This window comes from Panthera uncia, assembly GCF_023721935.1.
Source record: "Panthera uncia isolate 11264 chromosome A1 unlocalized genomic scaffold, Puncia_PCG_1.0 HiC_scaffold_16, whole genome shotgun sequence".
Lineage (NCBI taxonomy): Eukaryota > Metazoa > Chordata > Mammalia > Carnivora > Felidae > Panthera > Panthera uncia.
Window position 1 is genome coordinate 79,275,255 of NW_026057576.1, and position 19,566 is coordinate 79,294,820.

The 19,566-nt window shown below is 58.4% G+C and overlaps 1 protein-coding gene across 2 annotated transcripts in view; it reads right to left on the minus strand.

Annotated features, from left to right (window-relative positions):
* Positions 1-2,548: 2,548 nt before the first annotated feature.
* ADPRHL1 (ADP-ribosylhydrolase like 1) overlaps positions 2,549-19,566 on the minus strand; it is a 23,152-nt gene continuing 6,134 nt past the window's right edge. The window contains exons 2-8 of one of the 2 annotated variants that reach the window (XM_049647268.1): positions 18,594-18,758; positions 13,953-14,078; positions 12,646-12,786; positions 9,871-9,998; positions 8,581-8,713; positions 7,728-7,881; positions 2,549-4,033 (exon numbers count right to left, since the gene is read on the minus strand). In XM_049647268.1, the coding sequence (XP_049503225.1) occupies positions 4,030-4,033; positions 7,728-7,881; positions 8,581-8,713; positions 9,871-9,998; positions 12,646-12,786; positions 13,953-14,078; positions 18,594-18,758 (851 nt within the window). In that variant the 3' untranslated portion in view covers positions 2,549-4,029. Of the gene's footprint in view, positions 4,034-7,186; positions 7,882-8,580; positions 8,714-9,870; positions 9,999-12,645; positions 12,787-13,952; positions 14,079-18,593; positions 18,759-19,566 lie in introns of those variants that run through there. The other variant, XM_049647267.1, reaches the window with a different exon arrangement.

Below are 19,566 nucleotides of genomic sequence, written 5' to 3' on the forward strand. Positions count from 1 at the left end.
TGCGGCTGCAGAGCTGTGTGTGGACCTGGGCCCAACCGTGTTGTCCGACTGAAACTGGATGGGAAGGTAACATACAAAGACTTTTCTTTTCGGCCTTTATGTATTTCCCAGAAAGGAGCGCTCTGAAGGCAGAGGCCACATGCACACGTGCTTGTAAACAGCGGTCAGGAGCCTGGTGAGCCTGTGTGCCGGGGTCGCGGGTGGTCCATCAGGTGGCAGCCTGACCCCAGGCCGCACTTGGGGCGCCGGTGCCTGGCAGCGGGTCCTCTCCAGGAACAAAACCTCGGGCACCTGCCCCCGCAGGCTCCCCAAACCCCCAGGTCACCTGGCTGCAGTCAGTTGGTGCCGAGCGGCCACTTTGCTGTTGTGGGACGCCAGAGGACTGGTGAGAGCAGAGTCCAGCAGCTCCACCGCCATGTCTGACTCCGGCGGCTGCCAGGGGCCTGGGAACCTGCCTCTCCGGCTGCCGCTGGCCCAGGCCTCCCCTTGCCAACGCCTGAGACAGCGGGGGCTCCTTCCTAGACTCAGACAGCTGTGGGCTTGGACAGCTGCCCTGGTGAGCCAGGCTCCTGAAACAAAACTGAAACCCAAACCCAGGCCCGGGCCAGAGGCCAGCCGGCTGGCCACAGGGGACAGGTGCTCAAAGCTCCAGGGGAAGCCAGGCCGCGGCTGCGCGGGTCTGGCGGCAGGAGCGAAGGGCTCTGGGGCACACTGGGAGCTGCGACCCCCAAGAAGGCGGTGTCCTCTCCGCGGGCGGGGTGCCCAGGACACCCACACCCCGGACCCCAGGATTAGGGGCCGCAGAACAGCAGGCCGACTCCAGTGTTGCTGGGCGGCGTTTGGCGCCTCCTGTTCCCTCGGAGAAGGCCGGCAGTCTCCAGCCACGTGTGCCAGGGCCCAGCCGTGGCTTGCCCCACCCCCGGGGGTCCCTCTCCCTCTACCCTCTGCAAGGTCACCAGACACTTCGCTTTACCTGCGGAGGTAGGTTGTCAGAGGCCAGCTTGGGGCTTGGTGGTCCAGGCTTCCTCCAGAGCCCGAGAGCCTCCTCTCCCCACCTTGCCAAGGCAGTCCCCCGAGTCCCAGACCCGCCGGGCCGCTCTGATCCGCACCGTGGGCATTGCAGCCTGGCGGGTAGCTCGGTTGGCGGCACCTTTTAGTTCGGTAGAGGCGCACTGACCTCGGGCGGCCCTGGGTCTCTTCAGGGCCAATCAGCCTGAAGCCCCAGCCGCTGCCCCCGCCACTGCCCCGGCTTAGCTCGCTCTGCCTGGTTCTCGCTGCCGCCCTGCAGGTACCCGTGCGGAGCATGCTCAGGGGGCCCCACGGTGCAGGGGCCTCAGGGTCCGGCCGACACTGGATCTCTCGGGCACGTGACACGGGGCTGACACCCCTCCCCACACACACAGCCCACGGCCATCAGCCCCCAAGTTCCTCTGCGCTGCCAGCACACTGCGTGCGTGGATCTTGCATTGGCATCGTGGGGATTCGGCTTCCGCTGTTTCCAGAATGGGGGGCAGGCGGGGACAGGCTCCTGCTGCGGGCGAGGTGTGGCCATGCCTCTGCACCCGCATCTGGTGCCGTCCACGCTTGTGCCCCTCCTTCGGGGACCCTGTCCACCCTCTGAGGACGCGGGGAGCCCGGCCCCACTGGAGCCTGCTCCGCACTCCCAGCAGGACCCCAGGCTGAGCGACCCCGGCCCGTCTACGTGGTGCCCAGTGAGCGTCTGAGAGGGGTCCACATCTGGCTCCGAGCCCATGCCAGCAGGGCCTCGGTCAGTGCTGAAGAGCTCCATGCTGCGGCCAAGAGACCGCCTGTCACTGTCACCATGCGCTTCCGTCAGTGGGCCTTGAGTGGCCCCTTGGGGAACAGTGGCCTCCGCAGTGCCTGCCACCCGCACCCCATGCAGGGGCCTCTGGGCCCAGGAGGGGCCTGGTGGGGGTGTGGAGATGAGGCCCTTCTGGCCGTGCCAGCCACCCCCTGCTTGGCCTTTCCGGTCACCTTCATGACTGTGGGTTGAGTCACTCGATGGCTGAAATAGCTCTGGGGACATTCTGACATGTGAGCACAGCCCCCTGAGGACCTGCCATGTGGCCTCCTCTGCCCCCTCCACGTTCCCTGCCTCCGGGTGCTGTGACCCCACAGTCCAACAGAAAGATGGAGAATTGGGCTGGCATCAGGTTTGTGCCAACTTCCCATCTGAACCCAAGGCGGCTCTGGAAGGAGGTCAAAGTGACAGAAAGCTGGATGTGGACCGCTCCCCATTTCTCTGCCATTGGCCTGCAGGCACCGGGGTCACCGGACGCCTCCCTCCAAGATCTCCAACCCAGGGGGTGCGGATGGCCCCTCTGTGCTGGGAGGCGTCTTCATGACAGCAGGTGCGGGCTCCAGCCCAGGGCTTCCGGCCACACCACGTTTGCACCTTCTCACGCTGACCGTGTCATCCAGGCACCACTTGGCCTCTTGCTAAGCTCCAGCCCCCTGTACTCATTACAGCTGGCTTTTACCTACCAGCCCCCCCCCCCCCCCCCACCCCCAGCAGGGCTGCGACCAGCTTCCTGCTTCCACTGCCACCTAAAAACGGTTTTCACTCCCAGAGATCCAAGACATACAGGCTGATATGCAGGGGATTAGCCAGGACCACACGGTCCTTTTTCAGGCAAGCCCTGCCTTGCCAAGGTGGCCTCACCTCCAGCCGGATGTGTGCAAGATTCAGGAGAATGCCCCCGGCAACAGACGCAGAAGTGTGACTGCATGGGCAACAGCCTCCATGAACACAATACCTCTCCTCTGCTCAGCCTGCTTCCAGCCATCTCTGCTCTCCTGCCCTCTACCCCAGAGAAACGCTGAGCTCTGTTTGCAGGATGCTTGTGTGGTGCGTGTTCACGACACAGCTGAGCTGGGCTCCCGCCCTCCCTGCAGGGACACGCCACCTGGTGCCCAGGCCATGAGCACTGGCCATCGATTGGTTCCCAGCTCATTTCTACCCCAGGGCCTTTGCACAAGCTGTTCACTCTGCTTTGCACAGTCTGCCCTCCTGAGGTCACTATGCAAGCTCACGACCCACCGTGCCCCAGTGCACCCACCGCCTGGGGTCTCCATCCCTGTAGACCCCAGTCGTCACTGCCTGAGACTCCAGCGCAGTTTCAAGCACACTCATTTGTCTGCCTGCACGTGGGCAGGACACCCATCTGTTCTGCACCCCCCTGGCGCTTGCAGCGAGGTCTGGCAGGGCCCCTGCCATTCGAGGCTCTGGCTCACCCTGCCGTTGTTGCCAGGGGTGAGGGATGCAGGCCTGTGCACCTCGAGTGTCACCTGGCAGCTCAGCTCCCTGCTGTGCTCTGTCCCAGCCGCACACTGAGCCTTCCCGCCTGTGACAGCTGCACTCCTGATGAGCTCCTATGCATCCTTCACGACCCATTTCAGGTGCCCTCCTCAGTGGAGGCTTTCCCAGTGGCCTGACTGTGCTGCCCCCACTGGTCCTGTGGATGCCCCTCTTTCACTCGAGGGGTACCTGCATGGCCCTCTGTGCCCCAAAAGTCACTGAATTGGAATGGCCAGTGGTGTGAACTCTCCTGCGGGCCTGGACATGTGCTCTTGTGGAGGCAAGGTCTCTCACTGGGGCCTTTGATGACTGCCTGACCCTGGAGTTGCAGGCAGGCCCAGCACGTCCTTCTTTGGCCCCACACGCCTGGCCTGAAATAGCATGTGGATGGACGGTCCCCGCGCTGCAGCGAGGACAGTTGTGGCTGAAACAGCATGTGGATGGAAGGTCTCCGTGCTGCAGTGAGGACAGTTGTGGGAGCACCAAACACCAGCAGTTTGCTCCTCAAAGCCAAGCGTGTTTCCGTCTTGTCAGTGTTTTCCAAAGGCAGTCTGGGGTCTGGGCTGCTGCCCCTGCCTGTGGGTGCGGGCGGACGTCCCCGAGCCCATCCCTGGGCAGGACCAGAACACCTCTCTCCAGGGCCAGTGTAAACATCGCGGCCGAAATAAACTCTCCTGATGGTTCCGTTGGCACCTCTGGCGACCGAGAGGTCACCTGGAAATACAAGGACACTGGAGGGTCAGCATGCAGGACAGTCCCCTGGCTGAGACCTCTACCCCACCTGACCTCAAAAGGCCAGCAGCGACTGGTCCCTTGGGGCTCCCAGGGGTGCCTGCCTGGCCCTCACCGTCGACTTTATCAGCAGGCACTGGTCTGCCCTGGGCTGACCTGTGCCCCCTCTGTGTTCATCAGCGTGTCCTGGGGCAGCAAGGGGACGTCCCTAGGGCCCCGTGTCCTCTTGTGAGACATGGGGTCTCCTGGCACGGTTGGGAAGACAGCCTGGTCTCCTGGCAGCCACCCCTCCCCACCCCTCCCACACTTCTCTTGTTGTGGTGCTCAGAGGCTTATACCCAGAGTGCAGAGCCCCTGTGGCAGCCAGGTCCGTGAGCCACATCCCAGGTCCCCTGTTCCTCTGTGACCTGCACTCACCCTTTCCTGCCCCTTGGAGAGTGAGCCTGGGGCCTGACCCCGCCTGCTGCCCCTACAGAGGCACTCCCTGTGGGCACTTGGTGGCCACCTCACCCAGCAGGCCACTTCTGCTGCCCAGAGCCTGCAGTCTGGCTGACTGAGGCCCTGGGGCTGATGCAGGCAGGCAGGCGCCCCTCCCCTCACGCCAGGGCGCACGCAGCCACGCTGGGAGCATCTGTGCTGTGTCCTCACTGAGAGACACTGGGCCCATGTGGCCCAATATTAATGGCAGCGATTGGCCCAGTTGGTGGTGCTGGGTGAGAGAGATCTTTGGGCTATTTTGTGGCTTTTTGCATATTTTAACGTTCTTGAAAACAAGCTATCAGAATGGGGCAGGATGAACGCAGGGCCAAGAGCCCACAGGTGGGCTCCGGGCCCTGAAGGCACTGGCACCCACAGACCTGGAGGTCTCCCTGGTGTCTGTGTCCCCATGACCTCCTCGGAAATAAGGGGTATTTCCAGTTCCCTCTGTGGACACCTGTTTCCTGTGCTGTCTGGTCCAGGTGCCTGTGGGCCCAGGGCTGGGGGCAAGTCTGGCTGAACTGGGGAGGCCGGCGGGTGGCTCACAAGCAGGAGCTGGGCCGTCAGGCAGGCTGGGTTCGAATTCTCCATTCATGAGGGGCTCTGACCGCCCTTGCACAATGGGCCGGGATAGCACCAGGCACTGCCTCTCTGACCTGGGGGACCCGCCCAGTGGTGGGGCTGAGGCCCGTGTGTACCTGTGGGTGGCCCTTTGGCCCCTCCGAGTGGACCCTTCTGATCTCATCTCCCCAGCTGTCAGAGGGGCTCCAGTGTCTGCCAGACACACTGCTACCTGCCTTCCAGATATGGAAACATGGGGAACGATTCAAGATCTAAACACAAAACTTCTTCACCAAAGAGCCTGGGAACAGGAATTAATCAAATGAGCCTGAAGTCTGGAAACTTGTGAGCAGAACAGAGGACCTGCTCCACCACTGGAGCTTTGGGTGCCTGTCTCCATGGCCTCTGTCCCCTTGGGTGCCTGTCCCCGTGGGCACCTGTCCTCACGGGTGCCTGTCTCCATGGGCATCTGTCCTTATGGATGCCTGTCCCCGCGCCCATGGGTACCTATCCCTGTGGGTACCTGTCCCATGGCCTCTGTCCCCTTGGGTGCCTGTCCCCGTGGGCACCTGTCCCCACGGGTGCCTGTCTCCATGGGCATCTGTCCTTATGGACGCCTGTCCTTGCACCCATGGGTGCCTATCCCTGTGGGTGTCTGTCCTCATGGCCTCTGTCCCCTTGGGTGCCCGTTCCCACAGGTGCCTGTCCCCGTGGATGCCTGTCCCTGTCCCCATGGACACCTGTCCCCTCAGGCACCTGTCCATGTGGATGCCTGTCCCCGCCCCCCATGGGTGCCTATCCCTGTGGGTGCCTGTCCCCATGGCCTCTGTCCCCTTGGGTGTCTGTTCCCGTGGATGCCTGTCCCTGTCCCGTGGGCACCTGTCCCTGTGGATGCCTGTCCCCGCCCCCCATGGGTGCCTATCCCTATGGGTGCCTGTCTCAGTGGGCACGGGGGCTGCCAGAGCGCAAACCCTTCCCTAGTGATGGGGGCTGCTGTCTCAAGCCCGTGGCCTCTGACCCCAGGTCTCCAGGTGCCTCTCCAGTCAGGATGCCATCTACACGAGGACCCACACCTGCAGCGGATATGCCGAGTCGGGAGCAGTCACTTCAGAAGTGGGAACCACTGAGTCACATGTGTTAGGGCTCACGAGCAAGTAGAAGATCGCCAGCAGCTGGGAAGGGCGTGTGCATGTACAGCGCCGAGCGCACCGTGCAGACCCCCGCTTGTACAGCTTCCAGGGGCGCTCAAGGGGCCCGGGGGGCACGACCCTGGCTGGGCACCGGGGCCTCTTGCTCCGCACCCACCAGCACACGTGGTGATAAGTCTCTAAGGCCGTGTGCGTGTTTCCTTTACAATAAACACGAAATCACAGATGCGTTCACCTCGTCACTTGTCACGGTTCTGTTTCTGTCAGTGCTTGTGTTTCTCTACAGCAGGACAGTGAGGTGGAGACAGTCCAGTGCTTCCTGTGACTGTTTATGTTTTATAATCCACCAGTAAGCAGACCCATTTCCTGATTCTCCAGGATGGATTCTTCCTAACGGAGACCAAGGAGCCCTCTTGGGGCCCGGCCGTGGCCCTGGCCTGGGACAGCACCCACCTACTTCTGCGGGGCCTGGGCTCCTGCGGGAGTGGGCTGGTCCGCGCCCCCACCCCCCCAGCCGGGGCTGCCCTGTGTCTGGCTCTTCCCGCTGAAAAGCATCAGCAGCAGCAAAGGTTAGTTGTTATTCAGGAAGGCCTCCTTGTGAGCCGCCCACTGGAGGCCTTCGTGCAGACCTGAGAAGCGAGGGAGTGAGCCCGGGGGCTCTGGGGGCCACCAGCCTGCTCAGAGGCGGCCTTCTGTGGAAACAGCGCTGCTGCCGCGGGGCCGGCCCCAGCCTAGCCGCCAAAGCGCCGTGTTAAACACGAAATACCAACTGCTCTTTTATTCACACCAGATGCTCCTTGGAAAGGACGGTGTCCAAGGTTATTTTTAACCAGAGCATGCTCTCTTATCCAAGACTCACAGACAGAGACGGACCCGAGCCCTCAGCAGCGAGTCTGGGGGGCTCCCCTGCCCCCGGGACCTGGCTCAGACCACACAGAAGATGCGGGTGTCACACAAGAGCCCTTTATTTCCTGGTTTTCTGTCACTTGTTCCAGAAGGGTTTGGTTTTAAAGATCTAGTGTGATTAAAAACCGTTGGCCATGCGGCGAAGTGCCGTGCTCTCTCTCGCTGCTTCACAAGGCCCGGTGCCGGTGGCCCTGCCCTCGAGGCGGTGGCCAGGTCACGTGTCCAAGCACAGCTGTCGTGGTTAGTTGTGTGGGCGTGAGTGAGCGAGCAGCGTTAGTTTTGCACAGAGTGAAGCACGTTGATTGTCCCGGAGACTGTTTGTGCCACTGTGCGTGGAGGCTTGTGGGTAGCAGACCCCACAAGAGGCTCTGGGTCTGGGTTAGGGAAGGACAAACATTCTCGAAGGACAAACAGGGCATTTCATTCGGCAGTTAGGGCTCTGAAATCAGGAGGAAAGAGTTAAGAGTGTGATTATGGCCGATCAGGCGTGTCGCACGCTCAGGAGGGCCGTGGCCAGCACGTGGACCCCGGGGCGCCCAGAGCTGGACACGGCTCCCTGAAGGGACGTGGCGGGAGAGCTTTACTTCTCCTGAGTGGACAGGCGGTAAAGGGCTTCGCCCAGGCGTGCCAGCTCCTCCTTGTGCTCCAGGTCCTGGTACAGGCCCGTGGGAACCGCGTCCAGGCCGTGCAGCAGCCCAAACAGGCAGCCCGCGATAGTCCCTGTGGCCCCGCTCTCGCCTGGAACGGAAACACAGGTCCTCAGGGGCCCTGGGACCTTGTGCTGCCGGAGCCTGTGGGTCTTTCCTGCGCACTGTCACCCCCAGACCCTCTTGCCAGGGGCCCGTCTCAGGGACCTCTCTGGGCAGCTCCCTCCCTCCTCGCACAGCCGGATGCACATGAGCGTGTGCCGATTCCCGTGCTGTCCGTGAGCCTGGGCGCTCAGGGACCTCATCTGTGGGGTGGTGCTGGCGTCTCTACCGCCTCAGCACCAGGAACTGAGGGGCTCCGATGTCCACAGATACTCCGTGCCCAGCACGGGGTGACATCTGCCTGGGGTCCCCTTATTTTACATCTGCGGGGGACAGTGGGCACCAGCAGGGAGCAATCCTGCCCGGCCCTGGGACAGTCCCGGCCACCACCCGAGGGCTCGAACCTGGGGCCAGCGATCCAAAGTGCTGCAGAGCTCTCTTTGGCTACAGAGTCCGTGGGACTGTGCACGGCCCGTACCAGCAGGACCCAGTGGCCTCGAAGGAGAGGGGGCCCACACCCTGCTCCCCGGATGCCATTTCTCTCAAGCTCAGACTGGCACAGCCACCAGAGGCAGCACCACGCCCAGAGAAGGACCCACATCCTGGGGGGTCAGAATCCAGACATCCTGGGCAGGTGCTTTGGGGTGGGAAGGGGGTGCTGGTCGCACATCAAAGAAAGCAATCTCACCTCCATGACACATGGCCCGCTGGCAGAGCTCTGTCCAGTTGTCCCCAGCTCCTAAGAGAGCGTCGTAGGCAATCATGGGGGCATCATGGCCCCGCCGGCCCCCTCGGCCTTCAGAGCTCCATTTCCGGTAAGCCTAGAACAAAGAGCCAGGGGTCAGGGCATATGTGGCCACAGGAAAACCAGTGCTGCTTTGCACTGGAGCCCGTGCTCCCGGAGTTTACCTGTGTTGTAGGCACTGCCCCAGGGCTGGGGGTGATGGCGCGCAGGAAAGACCCACTACTTGAGGCTCCTATGGATGCAGACACTCCACAGAGCAGACCTGAGCCCATGTTAGGGTAGCCGAAAAGTCTGTGGGAGAGTCAGCACCCAGCAAGGGACCGAGAGCCAGTGCTGAGGCTGTTAGGACACATGCCCCTGGTCTGCGCAGGGCACGGGGCGAGTGGGCGCCAAGGCTGGCTGGCGGTGCAGAATGACACCCTGCAGGTGCGCCACGAGCAGAAAGCCTGTGAGGTGGACGCTGGAAGGTCACCCCCCTGTGCCTTAGCAGCAGACTCAGCGTTGGTTTGGGGACAGCGGCACCTCCCTGTTAAGGATCACACGCCTGGGCCTTCAAGCACCAAGGGGAGGTGAGGGAGATACGTGGAGGTACACGGAGGGGCTGTGGGAAGCACCTGAGGAGGAAGGGTGGGCCCCTGCTCTCCCCCTGCACCTTCCCGACACCTGGAATGCAGACGTGCTGGCTGGAGCCAGAGCAGCCAGCGTGGATTACAAGTTGTGCACTCAGAATGGCAGAGTGGCCACACAGACGTGTCCTCAGCTCTCACTGCAAGCGACTTCCAGCTCAGCTCTGGGCTCCGGGGACATAAGCAAATAAGTTTCTATCATGGCTAAGTCACAGCGACTCGGGGTTTTCTCTTGTGCTACCAAACCCGATGCCGACAACGTCAGTCAGCTCTCCCAACATGAGCAATGACAGTGGTGTGCACGTGTGCATGACCTTACTCATCGGATACAACTTCATGCCCCGGTGCCTAGGAAACAACGAAGTGAAACCGAGTGTCTTCTAGCAATGCCGTGCTTATAATGAGGTAATGAAAACATGAAGTACTCTGTTTCACACATGCTTCCTCCAGGAAGTCTTCCAGGCCCCCTGCTGCTGCCGGGGGAGCCCCCAGCCCAGACTCTAGAGGTAGCAGAAACAGCCCAGCTGCAGTGGCTTCTCGGTGGGGACCCCGGGCAGCAGGACCCTGCCAGCTGCTGTCCCCACCACTTGGGCACAGCAAGACTTACCTTTTCTCTTTCCTCCGCGTCGTAGCGGTCAGGGAAGGTGGCTTTACTTCCCGTATCTTCGCTGATTTTTCTCTCCTCCAAGTAAAACTGCCATTTTGCCTCAAAGTAAAACCAGTGCTCCTGGTATTCTAAACACAAACAACAGGGTGGGCTGCACATGAGGGCCACCAGCTGGGGCGTGGGGACGGTGGGGCAGGGGCAGAGGCAGGAGGCGGGGGCTGAGCCTGGTGAGGGGGCAGAGGACGGAGGCCGCTTTGGAACAAGAGTGAGGAAGTTGGGAGTGGGGGACAAAGCAACCGAGAAACTTGCTTCGCTGACTTAACAGGGACTATGGTCCTTAGAAGAGCATATTGTCTTGAAAGCTCTGACCCTGTATCTTCTCACCGAAGCGACACAGCCTGCAAAGGGCGGCGGAGGGCGTCTCCTTCTCGCTGCCTGTCGCCTGGCATGCCAGCCCCAGAGGAAGGACTTGCCCACGTCATGTGGGGTCTGAGCGGCAGCTCCTCGGACACAGATGTAGGAACGTGCTCTGCCCTCCGAGAACCCGGGAGGCACCAGCACCTGCTGGGCCCTCCCACCGTGGTGGCCTCCTTGCCAGCCTGGCCCTGAGGGGTGCCCGGTGTGCCTGTGGGAAAGCCCCGGTTCAGGAGGTCTGCTCGTGGGCAGGAGCAGAGGACAGAGCTCCAGGGGACCAGCCGGTGGCTGCAGGCAGGCCCCAGACAGGCCCTGGGACAAGGCTCCCGGTCCTGAGGGAACCACAGGCCCTTGGAAATGCTGGCCCGACTCTGCTTCACAAAACTAAAAGCAGAGCCTACCTAAGGTTGAGGAAAGATGACAGAAAGTGAGGGAAGCAGCGGGCAGGGACAGGGCTCTGCCAGTGCACCGCGGCCTGTCTCCCAAGCAGGTGGGCCACCAACATTGGAACAAGACGTCCAAGGGTGAAGACAGGGAACTAATTTGCCAGTTGTCCTTACTGCCGATGGACATTGTCACCACTAAGCAGAAGGCCCTGCAGGAATAGAACACTGTTTTCTCTGGACGATTTGAGTTTCTGTTAAAAAGGGCATGTGCGCCTGGGTGGCTCAGTGGGTTAAGCGTCCGACTTCAGCTCAGGTCACGATCTCGCGGTCCGTGAGTTCGAGCCCCACGTCGGGCTCTGGGCTGATGGCTCAGAGCCTGGAGCCTGCTTTTGATTCTGTGTCTCCCTCTCTCTCTGTCCCTCCCCCGTTCATGCTCTGTCTCTCTGTGTCTCAAAAATAAATAAACGTTAAAAAAAATTAAAAAAAAAAAAGGGCATGTGTCTGGGGCAGCTGGGCGGCTCAGTCGGTTGAGCATCCGACTCTTGATTTCAGCTCAGGTCATGATCTCAGGGTTTGTGAGTTCGAGCCCCGTGTCAGGCTCTGCACTGACAGTGTGGATCCTGCTTGGGATTCTCTTTCTGTCTCTCTTTGCCCCTCCCCTGCTCTGCCTCTTTCAAAATAAATAAACTTTAAAAGAATCGGCATGTGTCATAGGTCATAAAACTCCAGGTTAAACACATTTAAAGTTAAACAGAAAAAATAAAGTCTCCAATTTTCTGACCAATGCCTGTCCTCCCCGTCCTGTCCGAGGAGCATCCCTGACTCCGCGTAAGCACAATCACTGCATGGCCCACAGCAGCCGCGTGTCCCCGTCTCTCCCGCGGGAGGAGGTGACCCTCACAACCCAGTGACCACAGGCAGCCCCAACCCCTCCAGAGCCCTGAGGCAGGAGTGACTTAAACCAGTCGAAAATACGGCCAGTGTGGCACTATGTTCTATAATTAGTTTATAGAGGGACGTGTAAGTTCACTGTGGGCACAAGGCTCTCTGCTTCTCACGGGAGCCGGGCCCTGTGGATAAGAGTTTCCCAGCGCTATCTCCTTCTAAAGTTGTTCTAGAAGCTTCTTGAGAGGCACTTAGAATGAGTCCCTGCTTGTCAGATGGTGACAGGAAAGTGATTCATTGATTGGTTCCCTGTCTCAAGACCGCAGCCTCGGGCTGCCCAGAAAGCCCACGGCCCCATTACCTCACTCACACTCGTCTCCCTCTGCCTGTGACAAATGGCTTTACTCCAGACATGCCCCTGGGCTGTCCCTCCTAGGGGTGAAAGAACCTTCTGGGGCTAGCTGCCTGAGGAGGAAGCCACGGGTCTCCCAGTCCCCCACCTGCCTCTCACATTTGTCCGCTTCGGGCCGTGTGGGGAGGAGCCTGCTGAGAAGCCACAGCTCACCTGGCCACCAGCAACATCGAGGTCCCCTAGGACCTCTGCCGGACCAGCTGATGGACACCTCACCGGTGGCCAAAGAGGGTGCGAGCCGCTTGATGGGTTTGGGATAACCAGGAACAGACAGATGTTCCTGGACGCAGATGTCCCGAGGGGGCACAGACCCCTGTGTGGCCTTCATGGCAGCTGGCCACAGTGGGGAGCAGTGCAGACCCCGTGTGTCTGGGGAATGGGCGACCAAGGACCACCCGGAACAGCGACCCAGCTGCCCTCAGAGAGCGGGAGGGTGGGGTCCCTGCAGAGGCCAGGGAGGGGGAGCAGCACTGGCATTGCGCCGGGTCTCCTGGCCAGGAGGCCTTCTGCCGGGGACGCCTTGGGCCTGCTTTCTGGGTCAGCCTGCTCACATGGGGATGCTCTAGGTTTCACCACGGGACCAACAGACCTCCAGCTCTCTGGGAATCGGGTCTAAGTGAATGACACCAGCCTTTCTGCTGTCAGCTCGGGCATGATGGGAAGAGAGGTCGGGCTCACCTGCCAGGTGCCGGATGGTCTTCTTACAATACTCCTCTGCCAGCGGGACCGTCTGCATCATGTCTCTGCCCCACTGCTCCAGTGGCTTTCCTTGCGCGGCGTAAGATGCAAACAGAGCCGTGCACAGGGACCCGAGGAAGCCTGGAGGGCACAACAAGGGCATGTGGGTGCCAGATGCACCCTTGGCAGGTGCAGGGTCCTGGGCTGGGGCTTCCCGGGCTCTGCCTTCTGTTTCCTGCACACAGGCACATCACACCCCCCTAGCAAGGCTTGTTGTGGGGACAGACGGCTCTTTTTTTTTTTTTTTAAAGCAGGCTTCATGCCCAGTGCAGAGCCCAGCATGGGGCTTGAACTCACGACCCTGGGATCATGACCTGAGCTGACATCGAGAGCCAGACATGCAACCAACTGAGCCCCCCAGGCGCCCCGGGGACAGATGGTTCTAAGCACAGGGGAGCAACCACCAGGCCAGCCTGAGGCACACAACCACACAAAGACCACGTCCACCCAGGAAGAGGCACCGCCATCTCGAGAGATGCTCTCAGTGGCTTCTGGCCACTGCAAGGCATCACTACAGGTGGAGTGAGTGTCCAGTTCTCAAATCCAGGGTCAAACGAGGGTGTCCCCGGGGGGGGGTGGCACGGCATGGCCCTTGCAACCTCAGGGCCACGCCAGTAACAGTGGACACTGAAAATGGCCTTGAAAGAGGGGAGCAGCTGTGAGAGAGCAGCTGGCAGCCTCTGGACTTGGGCTGGGGAGGGCGTGTGCCCGCCTTCCACCTACGGGAGTAAGACGTTCAAGCGATTCTTCTTATTTAAAATTAGAAGCTGACTGCCCTTCTAAGTCATGACTCTGAGTCAGGTGCTGGGGCCCCCGCCTGCCCTCCCTGTGTGAGGGACATACGGACACTCTCTCCTCACGCACGGCCATCCTGTTACGGGGCGGGGGGGGGGGGAGAGAGGCATGACGATTAGGTGTTCCAGCTCACACAGTCTGGCTCAGGCCCCCGCCGGGCATGGCACTGGGCGGCAAGCAGTGCCCAACACGTGTGATAGAAATTCGGGTTCCCATGGCTTTGCTCGGAGAGCTGGTGCTTTGCCTTTATTCTGACATGCCTGGCACCAAAACCAGGGAGAGTCTTTCCAAGCTCATCCCCAATCCTGCTTTTAGGGCAAAAACAGCATTTAAGCAGAACCGAAGACTGAAAAGCCCAAGTCCGCCAACAAGTAATGCAACGGAACAGCGGGTAGGATTTCCACGCAACCCGCTGGGGGAGCTGGGCGCGGGCGCCGCTGGCACGGCCTCACCTGTGGGGTGGTTGTGCGTCATCCTGCCGCACTCGATGCTCACTTCCACAAGGGTCTCCAGGCGCTCCGGCTTCCAGTACCGCATGCCGATGCACATGGCTTTGGTGGCAGCTCCAAACCCTGAGCCTGCAGGGAGCAGAGAACAGCAATCTGCAATGTTCACAATGTCCTGAAAATGTACACAATGTCGTGCAGTCCCACGTTTATCGCAGCATCATTTAAATGAGTGAAAAACGAGCAGGCGACCCAGATGCCTGACAAAGGAAAACAGATCAAACAAACTGAAAAGCACCCGCACTGGAAAGTTAGGCACTAACACAGAATTCTTGACGGCCGTGCGCTGCTGCTGGGAAAGCAGACGAGGTGTCTGTAATCGCACATGCTCTCTTTTTAGAAACCGTTTCGTGGAGTTATAAGGGACACGTGATCAACTGCACACATTCCAGGCGTGCAAGGCGATGAGCGTGAACACATGGTGCGTGCACGAAGCCCTGAGCAGAGATGGTGAGCGTATCCAGCAGTCACTCCGAACGTCTTCTTGTGCCTCCCGGCCTCCCAGCGGCCACTGGCCTGACTCTGCAGGCCAGTTTGCATTTCCCAGAGTTTTATGTAAGTGGAATCATGCGGCATAGAGTCGTTTTTACCTGGCTGCCTTCACTCAGGGTAATCCTCTTGACACTCCTCCGTGTTGGTGCAGCAAGACTGCTGTGTGGAGGGGCCACTGCCGGTCTGGCCACTGACCCGCTGCTGCACACCTGGGTTGTTTCCTGCCGGAAGCTATCACAGACAACGCCATGGACACTCATGACCAAGTCCTTGTTTGGACATACGCTTTCTTGGGCAGATACCTCAGAGTGGATCACTTCGCTCACATTTAAGGAGCTGCCCAACTGGTTTTCAAAGTGGTCATCACGTTCTACGTCCCACTGGCGGTCCCTCTGTGTCCCGGGTGGCACTTCACGGTCCGCCTTTCAAATTCAGCCCATGCAGCGCTGTGTCTCGTTGGGGCTTCATTTTCCCAGGGACGGATGGTGTTGAGCAGGTGGCCACAGGCATCTTCGTTGGGGGATTGTTTGTTTAAATAGTTCTCTCGTGTTTGTACTGGTTGTTAGCTTTCTTTTAAGAGTTCTTTACACATTCAGGGTACTTATCAGATGTGTACTTTGCAAATATTTTCTCCCACTCTGTAATTCACTGTTTTATTCTTCTTAACGGCCTCCTGGAGAGCAGAGCGGGTTTGGGGAGTGTGTGTTCGCTTGGCTCCCTGGAGAGCTGTGTACACTCGGTATGTCTCTTCTTCAAAGGTATGGTAGGGTCCCCAGGGAGGCCATCTGAACCTGGGCTTTCCTTTGTGTCTTGCTGTTTAGATGCTCTCCTTCCTCTGGAGTGACCTTTGGTAGTTTCCGTCCTGCAAGGAATTTGTCCATTTTATCTAAGTTGTGATATCTATTAGAACAAAATTTTAAATATATTCCCTTATTTTCTGTAGAATCTGAGGGAGGTTGCCCGTCCGCTATGTCCTGATCAGTCTAGCTTCAGCTTCATCAATTTCTTTATCTTCTCAAAGAATCAGCTCTTGGTTTTGTTAATTTTCTCTACTGTTTTCCTGTTTTCTGTGGGATTGACTTCCACTCTGACCTTCGTTACTTCCTGTCTTTTGTTTCCCTTGGGTTTAATTTGCCCTTTGTTTTCTAGTTTCCTTAAAAAACATTTTTTTAATGTTTACTTATATTTGAGAGAGAGACACAGAGTGTGAGCAGGAGAGCGGCAGAGAGAGAGGGAGACACAGAGTGTGAGCAGGGGAGAGGCAGAGAGAGAGGGAGACACAGAATCCGAAGCAGGCTACAGGCTCTGAGCTGTCAGCACAGAGCCTGACATGGGGCTTGAACTCACGGGGTGTGAGATCATGACCTGAGCTGAAGTTGGACGCTTAACCGACTGAGCCACCCAGGCGCCCCCGGTTTTCTCTCTCTTTTTTTTTTTTTTTATGTTTTTATTTATTTTTGAGACAGAGAGAGACAGAGCATGAGCAGGGGAGGGGCAGACAGAGAGGGAGACACAGAATCCGAAGCAGGCTCCAGGCTTTGAGCTGTTAGCACAGAGCCCGACACGGGGCTCAAACTCACGGAGTGTGAGATCATGACCTGAGCTGAAGTTGGACGCTTAACCGACTGAGTCACCCAGGCGCCCCCAGTTTTCTAGTTTTTTAACGTGAATATTGAGACCTTAATATGGAAATCTCTGCCCACAACTCTGGGTTTGTCAATTTCTCTTGCTGTCCTACTGGTTTTAGCTTCACATATTGTGAAGGCTTGTTGTCAGTACAGGAATGTTTGGGTTTGGTATGTCTTCCTGATGAATGGATGCATGTGTCATGGTGAAATTGCCTTTTTTTCCCTTGGCAACATTCTTTGCTCCAAAACATACTTTTTGTGATGTTAATGGAGCCACGCTGACTTTCTTCTGACTGGGGTTGGCATGGTGCACCTCTTCTCTCCCTAACCTACCTGTGCCTTCATATGTAAAGTGCACATCCTGTGAACAACCTAGAGTTGGGACTTGTTTCTTTATCCCATTGGAGTCCCTGCCATCTATTTGGAGTCTTTAGACCATTTACATTTGATGTGATCAGGGTCAAGTCTTTTGTCCTGTTATTTGTCCCCTTTTCTGCCCATTTTGGGTTCAATGTTATCGAACAGTGAGGGCAGCTGCCCATCCCATGTGAAGATTTCCACCGTGTGGAAGTTGGAAGGTGGAGGATGGCGCCCACCACCATGAGGAGGAGCCCTCAGACCCTCAGACCTCGGCAGCTGCGTCTTCTCCCGTCTGGAATTGCCCGGCGGGGGGTGGGGCGGTGGGGGCACATAACACAGGGACGCAACACGGGGTAGCACTTCCTTCCAGGAAACAAAGCCTCGCAGGGAGACCTGCGTTGGTAGCTTGCTCTGGTCTCCCATGGCAGTGGCCCCTCCTGCAGCCGAGGTGGGGCAGGGATGCTGCACACACCCCCTCGTGCTGCAGGGGAGACGAGAACCTGCAGCTCTCCTTGTGGGGTGGCTCCCCCTGCGGGGTTGGCTAGGGTCGTGTGGTGCTCATGCTTAAGCACTATAGGGAAGGTCACTGCATGCCTAGAAGACAGGGACGGTTTCTCCTGATGAGGGGGAAGAATCCAAGGCCAAGGGACAGCCTCGCACCTGGTCTCCCCACCGACGGGATGACCCAGCCTGGGGCACTGCTTCCCCAGCAAATATTCCTAAATGATTCCACTTCTCTTTTCTTCGCTTATTAGTTATAACTGTTTTGTTGTATTAGTGGTTGCTCTGGGGTTTTGAGTGTCTGCCTGGGACTTACACTTACCACAGCCCACCTCACACCGCCACCCTTCCCAACCGGCCTCCACAAGGTAGCGTCAGATACCTGCTCATAGCATTTTATAAACCCGCAGTACCTCATCATTTTCAAGTCAATTATCTTTCAAAGAGATTTCAATAGGAAGTTAAAAATTCTTCTGTATTTACCCACATAGTTAGGATTTCCATCCAAGTTCTTTGCACAGACCCGGATTTCTGTTCCATGTTGGTTTCTTGCTGCCTGAGGGACTGACTTCCGTTAGCCCTTCTCCATGTGGCTCTCTGGGTGACAAATCCTTTAGCTTTTGTTTGCCTGGAAAGGCTATTTGGCCACTGTTTCTGTAAGAAACTTTTTTGGAGGCAGCACTCCAGGGTGAAGTAGTTTTTCTTCCGTGCCTCAGTGACACTGCCCACGAGCTCTCCGTGCGTCACTTCTGACAAGAGCACCCTCCTCACTTTGGCAGTCAGCAACAGAACACACGTCTCTCTCCTGATTGTTAGTTTTGAGCAATCTGACTGCCAGCTGCCATACTGTAGTTTTCTCCGCGTTTCTTGTGCTTGGAAGTTCCTGACTTTCTTGGATCTGTGGGTTTACAGTTTCATCACATTTGGAGAGATGTGGGCCACTATTTCTTCAAATCTTTTTTTGTTCCCCTGCATGCTGTCAGGGAGCCTGTTACGGGCATGTTAGGATGCAGTAGTCGTCCATGGCTCTTTTCATGATTTTGGATTCTTTTTTCTACATGCGTCCCATTCTGGATTGTTCCTATTGTCGTGCCTTCAAACCCATTAAATTTTTCTTCTGAAATGTGCAATGTGCTGTTAATCTCAGCCAACGCATTGAGAAACTCAGGGATCTATCCTCAGTATAAACTCAGGTTGGGGGGTGTCCATCCTCCTTATAAACCCTGGGGCGGGTGTCAATCCTCAGTATAAACCCAGACCGGGGGTCCAGGACCCCAGAAGCAGGTGCCCTGGAGGCAGAGACTCTGGCTACGTAAATACATCAACACATCAAAGCATCCTGGAGATAGACATTTATGCTAGTTGTGTAAGTTTTCCTGATTATTTGGCAAAAAATAGCCACTTAGAGGGAAAGCAGTTGAAAATATTCCTTAAAACGAACCCCAGATTGGTGTCACACCATCAGGGAGGCCGGCGTCCTCTATGTGGAAGCCCCGGCAAGTCCCTCTGTGTCACGCAGACCTGCAGGTTAGTGGGGTGACACGTGGGTTAGTGTCCAGGCCACGCTCCAGCATGCACTTTACAGGGAAAAGACAGCACCCCTGACCCTTCTCGTTGAAAGGTGTGTGCCAGGCGAGGAGATAGTTATCCGGCTTCAGCTGTGAGCAGCCTTCCAGGGTAGCTGGGTCAGCCCAATGTTCTGGAAGCTTCTCAAGGACTTCCACGTAGCGCCTCACCATCTCTCGGTAAAGGTCATCCAGACACCAGTAGTCTGGGGAGGAAAAGGCAGGGTTAGACTGAGAAGGCAGGAGGGCTACTTGGTCAGCCCCCAACCCAGCAGGGACAACAGAGATGCAGGCGGTGGAGGACAGGGGGCTCACAATCCCCCACAGTCTCATGGAGTCCCCCACAGGCTCCCACAGTCCCCCACATTATTCCACAGGTTCCCACAGGCCCCCACTGTCTCTCAGAGTCTCCCACAGGCTCTCACAGTCCCCCACAGGCTCCCACGGTCCCCCACCGTCTCCCAGAGTCCCCCACAGGCTCCCACAGTCTCCCAGAGTCCCCCACAGGCTCCCACAGCCCCTCATAGTCCCCCACAGTCTCTCAGAGTCTCCCACAGGCTCCCAGAGTCTCCCACAGACTCTCACAGTCCCCCACAGTCTCCCAGAGTCCCCCACAGGCTCCCAGAGTCTCCCACAGACTCCCACAGCCCCTCACAGTCCCTCACAGTCTCCCAGAGTCCCCCACAGGCTCCCAGAGTCTCTCACAGGCTCCCAGAGTCCCCTACAGGCTCCCACAGCCCCTCACAGTCCCCCACATTCTCCCAGAGTCTCCCACATTCTCCCAGAGTCTCCCAGAGTTCCCCACAGGCTCCCACAGCCCCTCACAGGCTCTCAGAGTCCCCCACAGTCTCCCACAGTCTCTCAGAGTCCCCCACAGGTTCCCACAGTCCCCCACAGGCTCCCACAGTCCCCTGCCATCTCCCAGAGTCCCCCACAGGCTCCCACAGTCCCCCACATTATCCCACAGGCTCCCAGAGTCCCCCACAGGCTCCCAGAGTCCCCCACAGGCTCCCA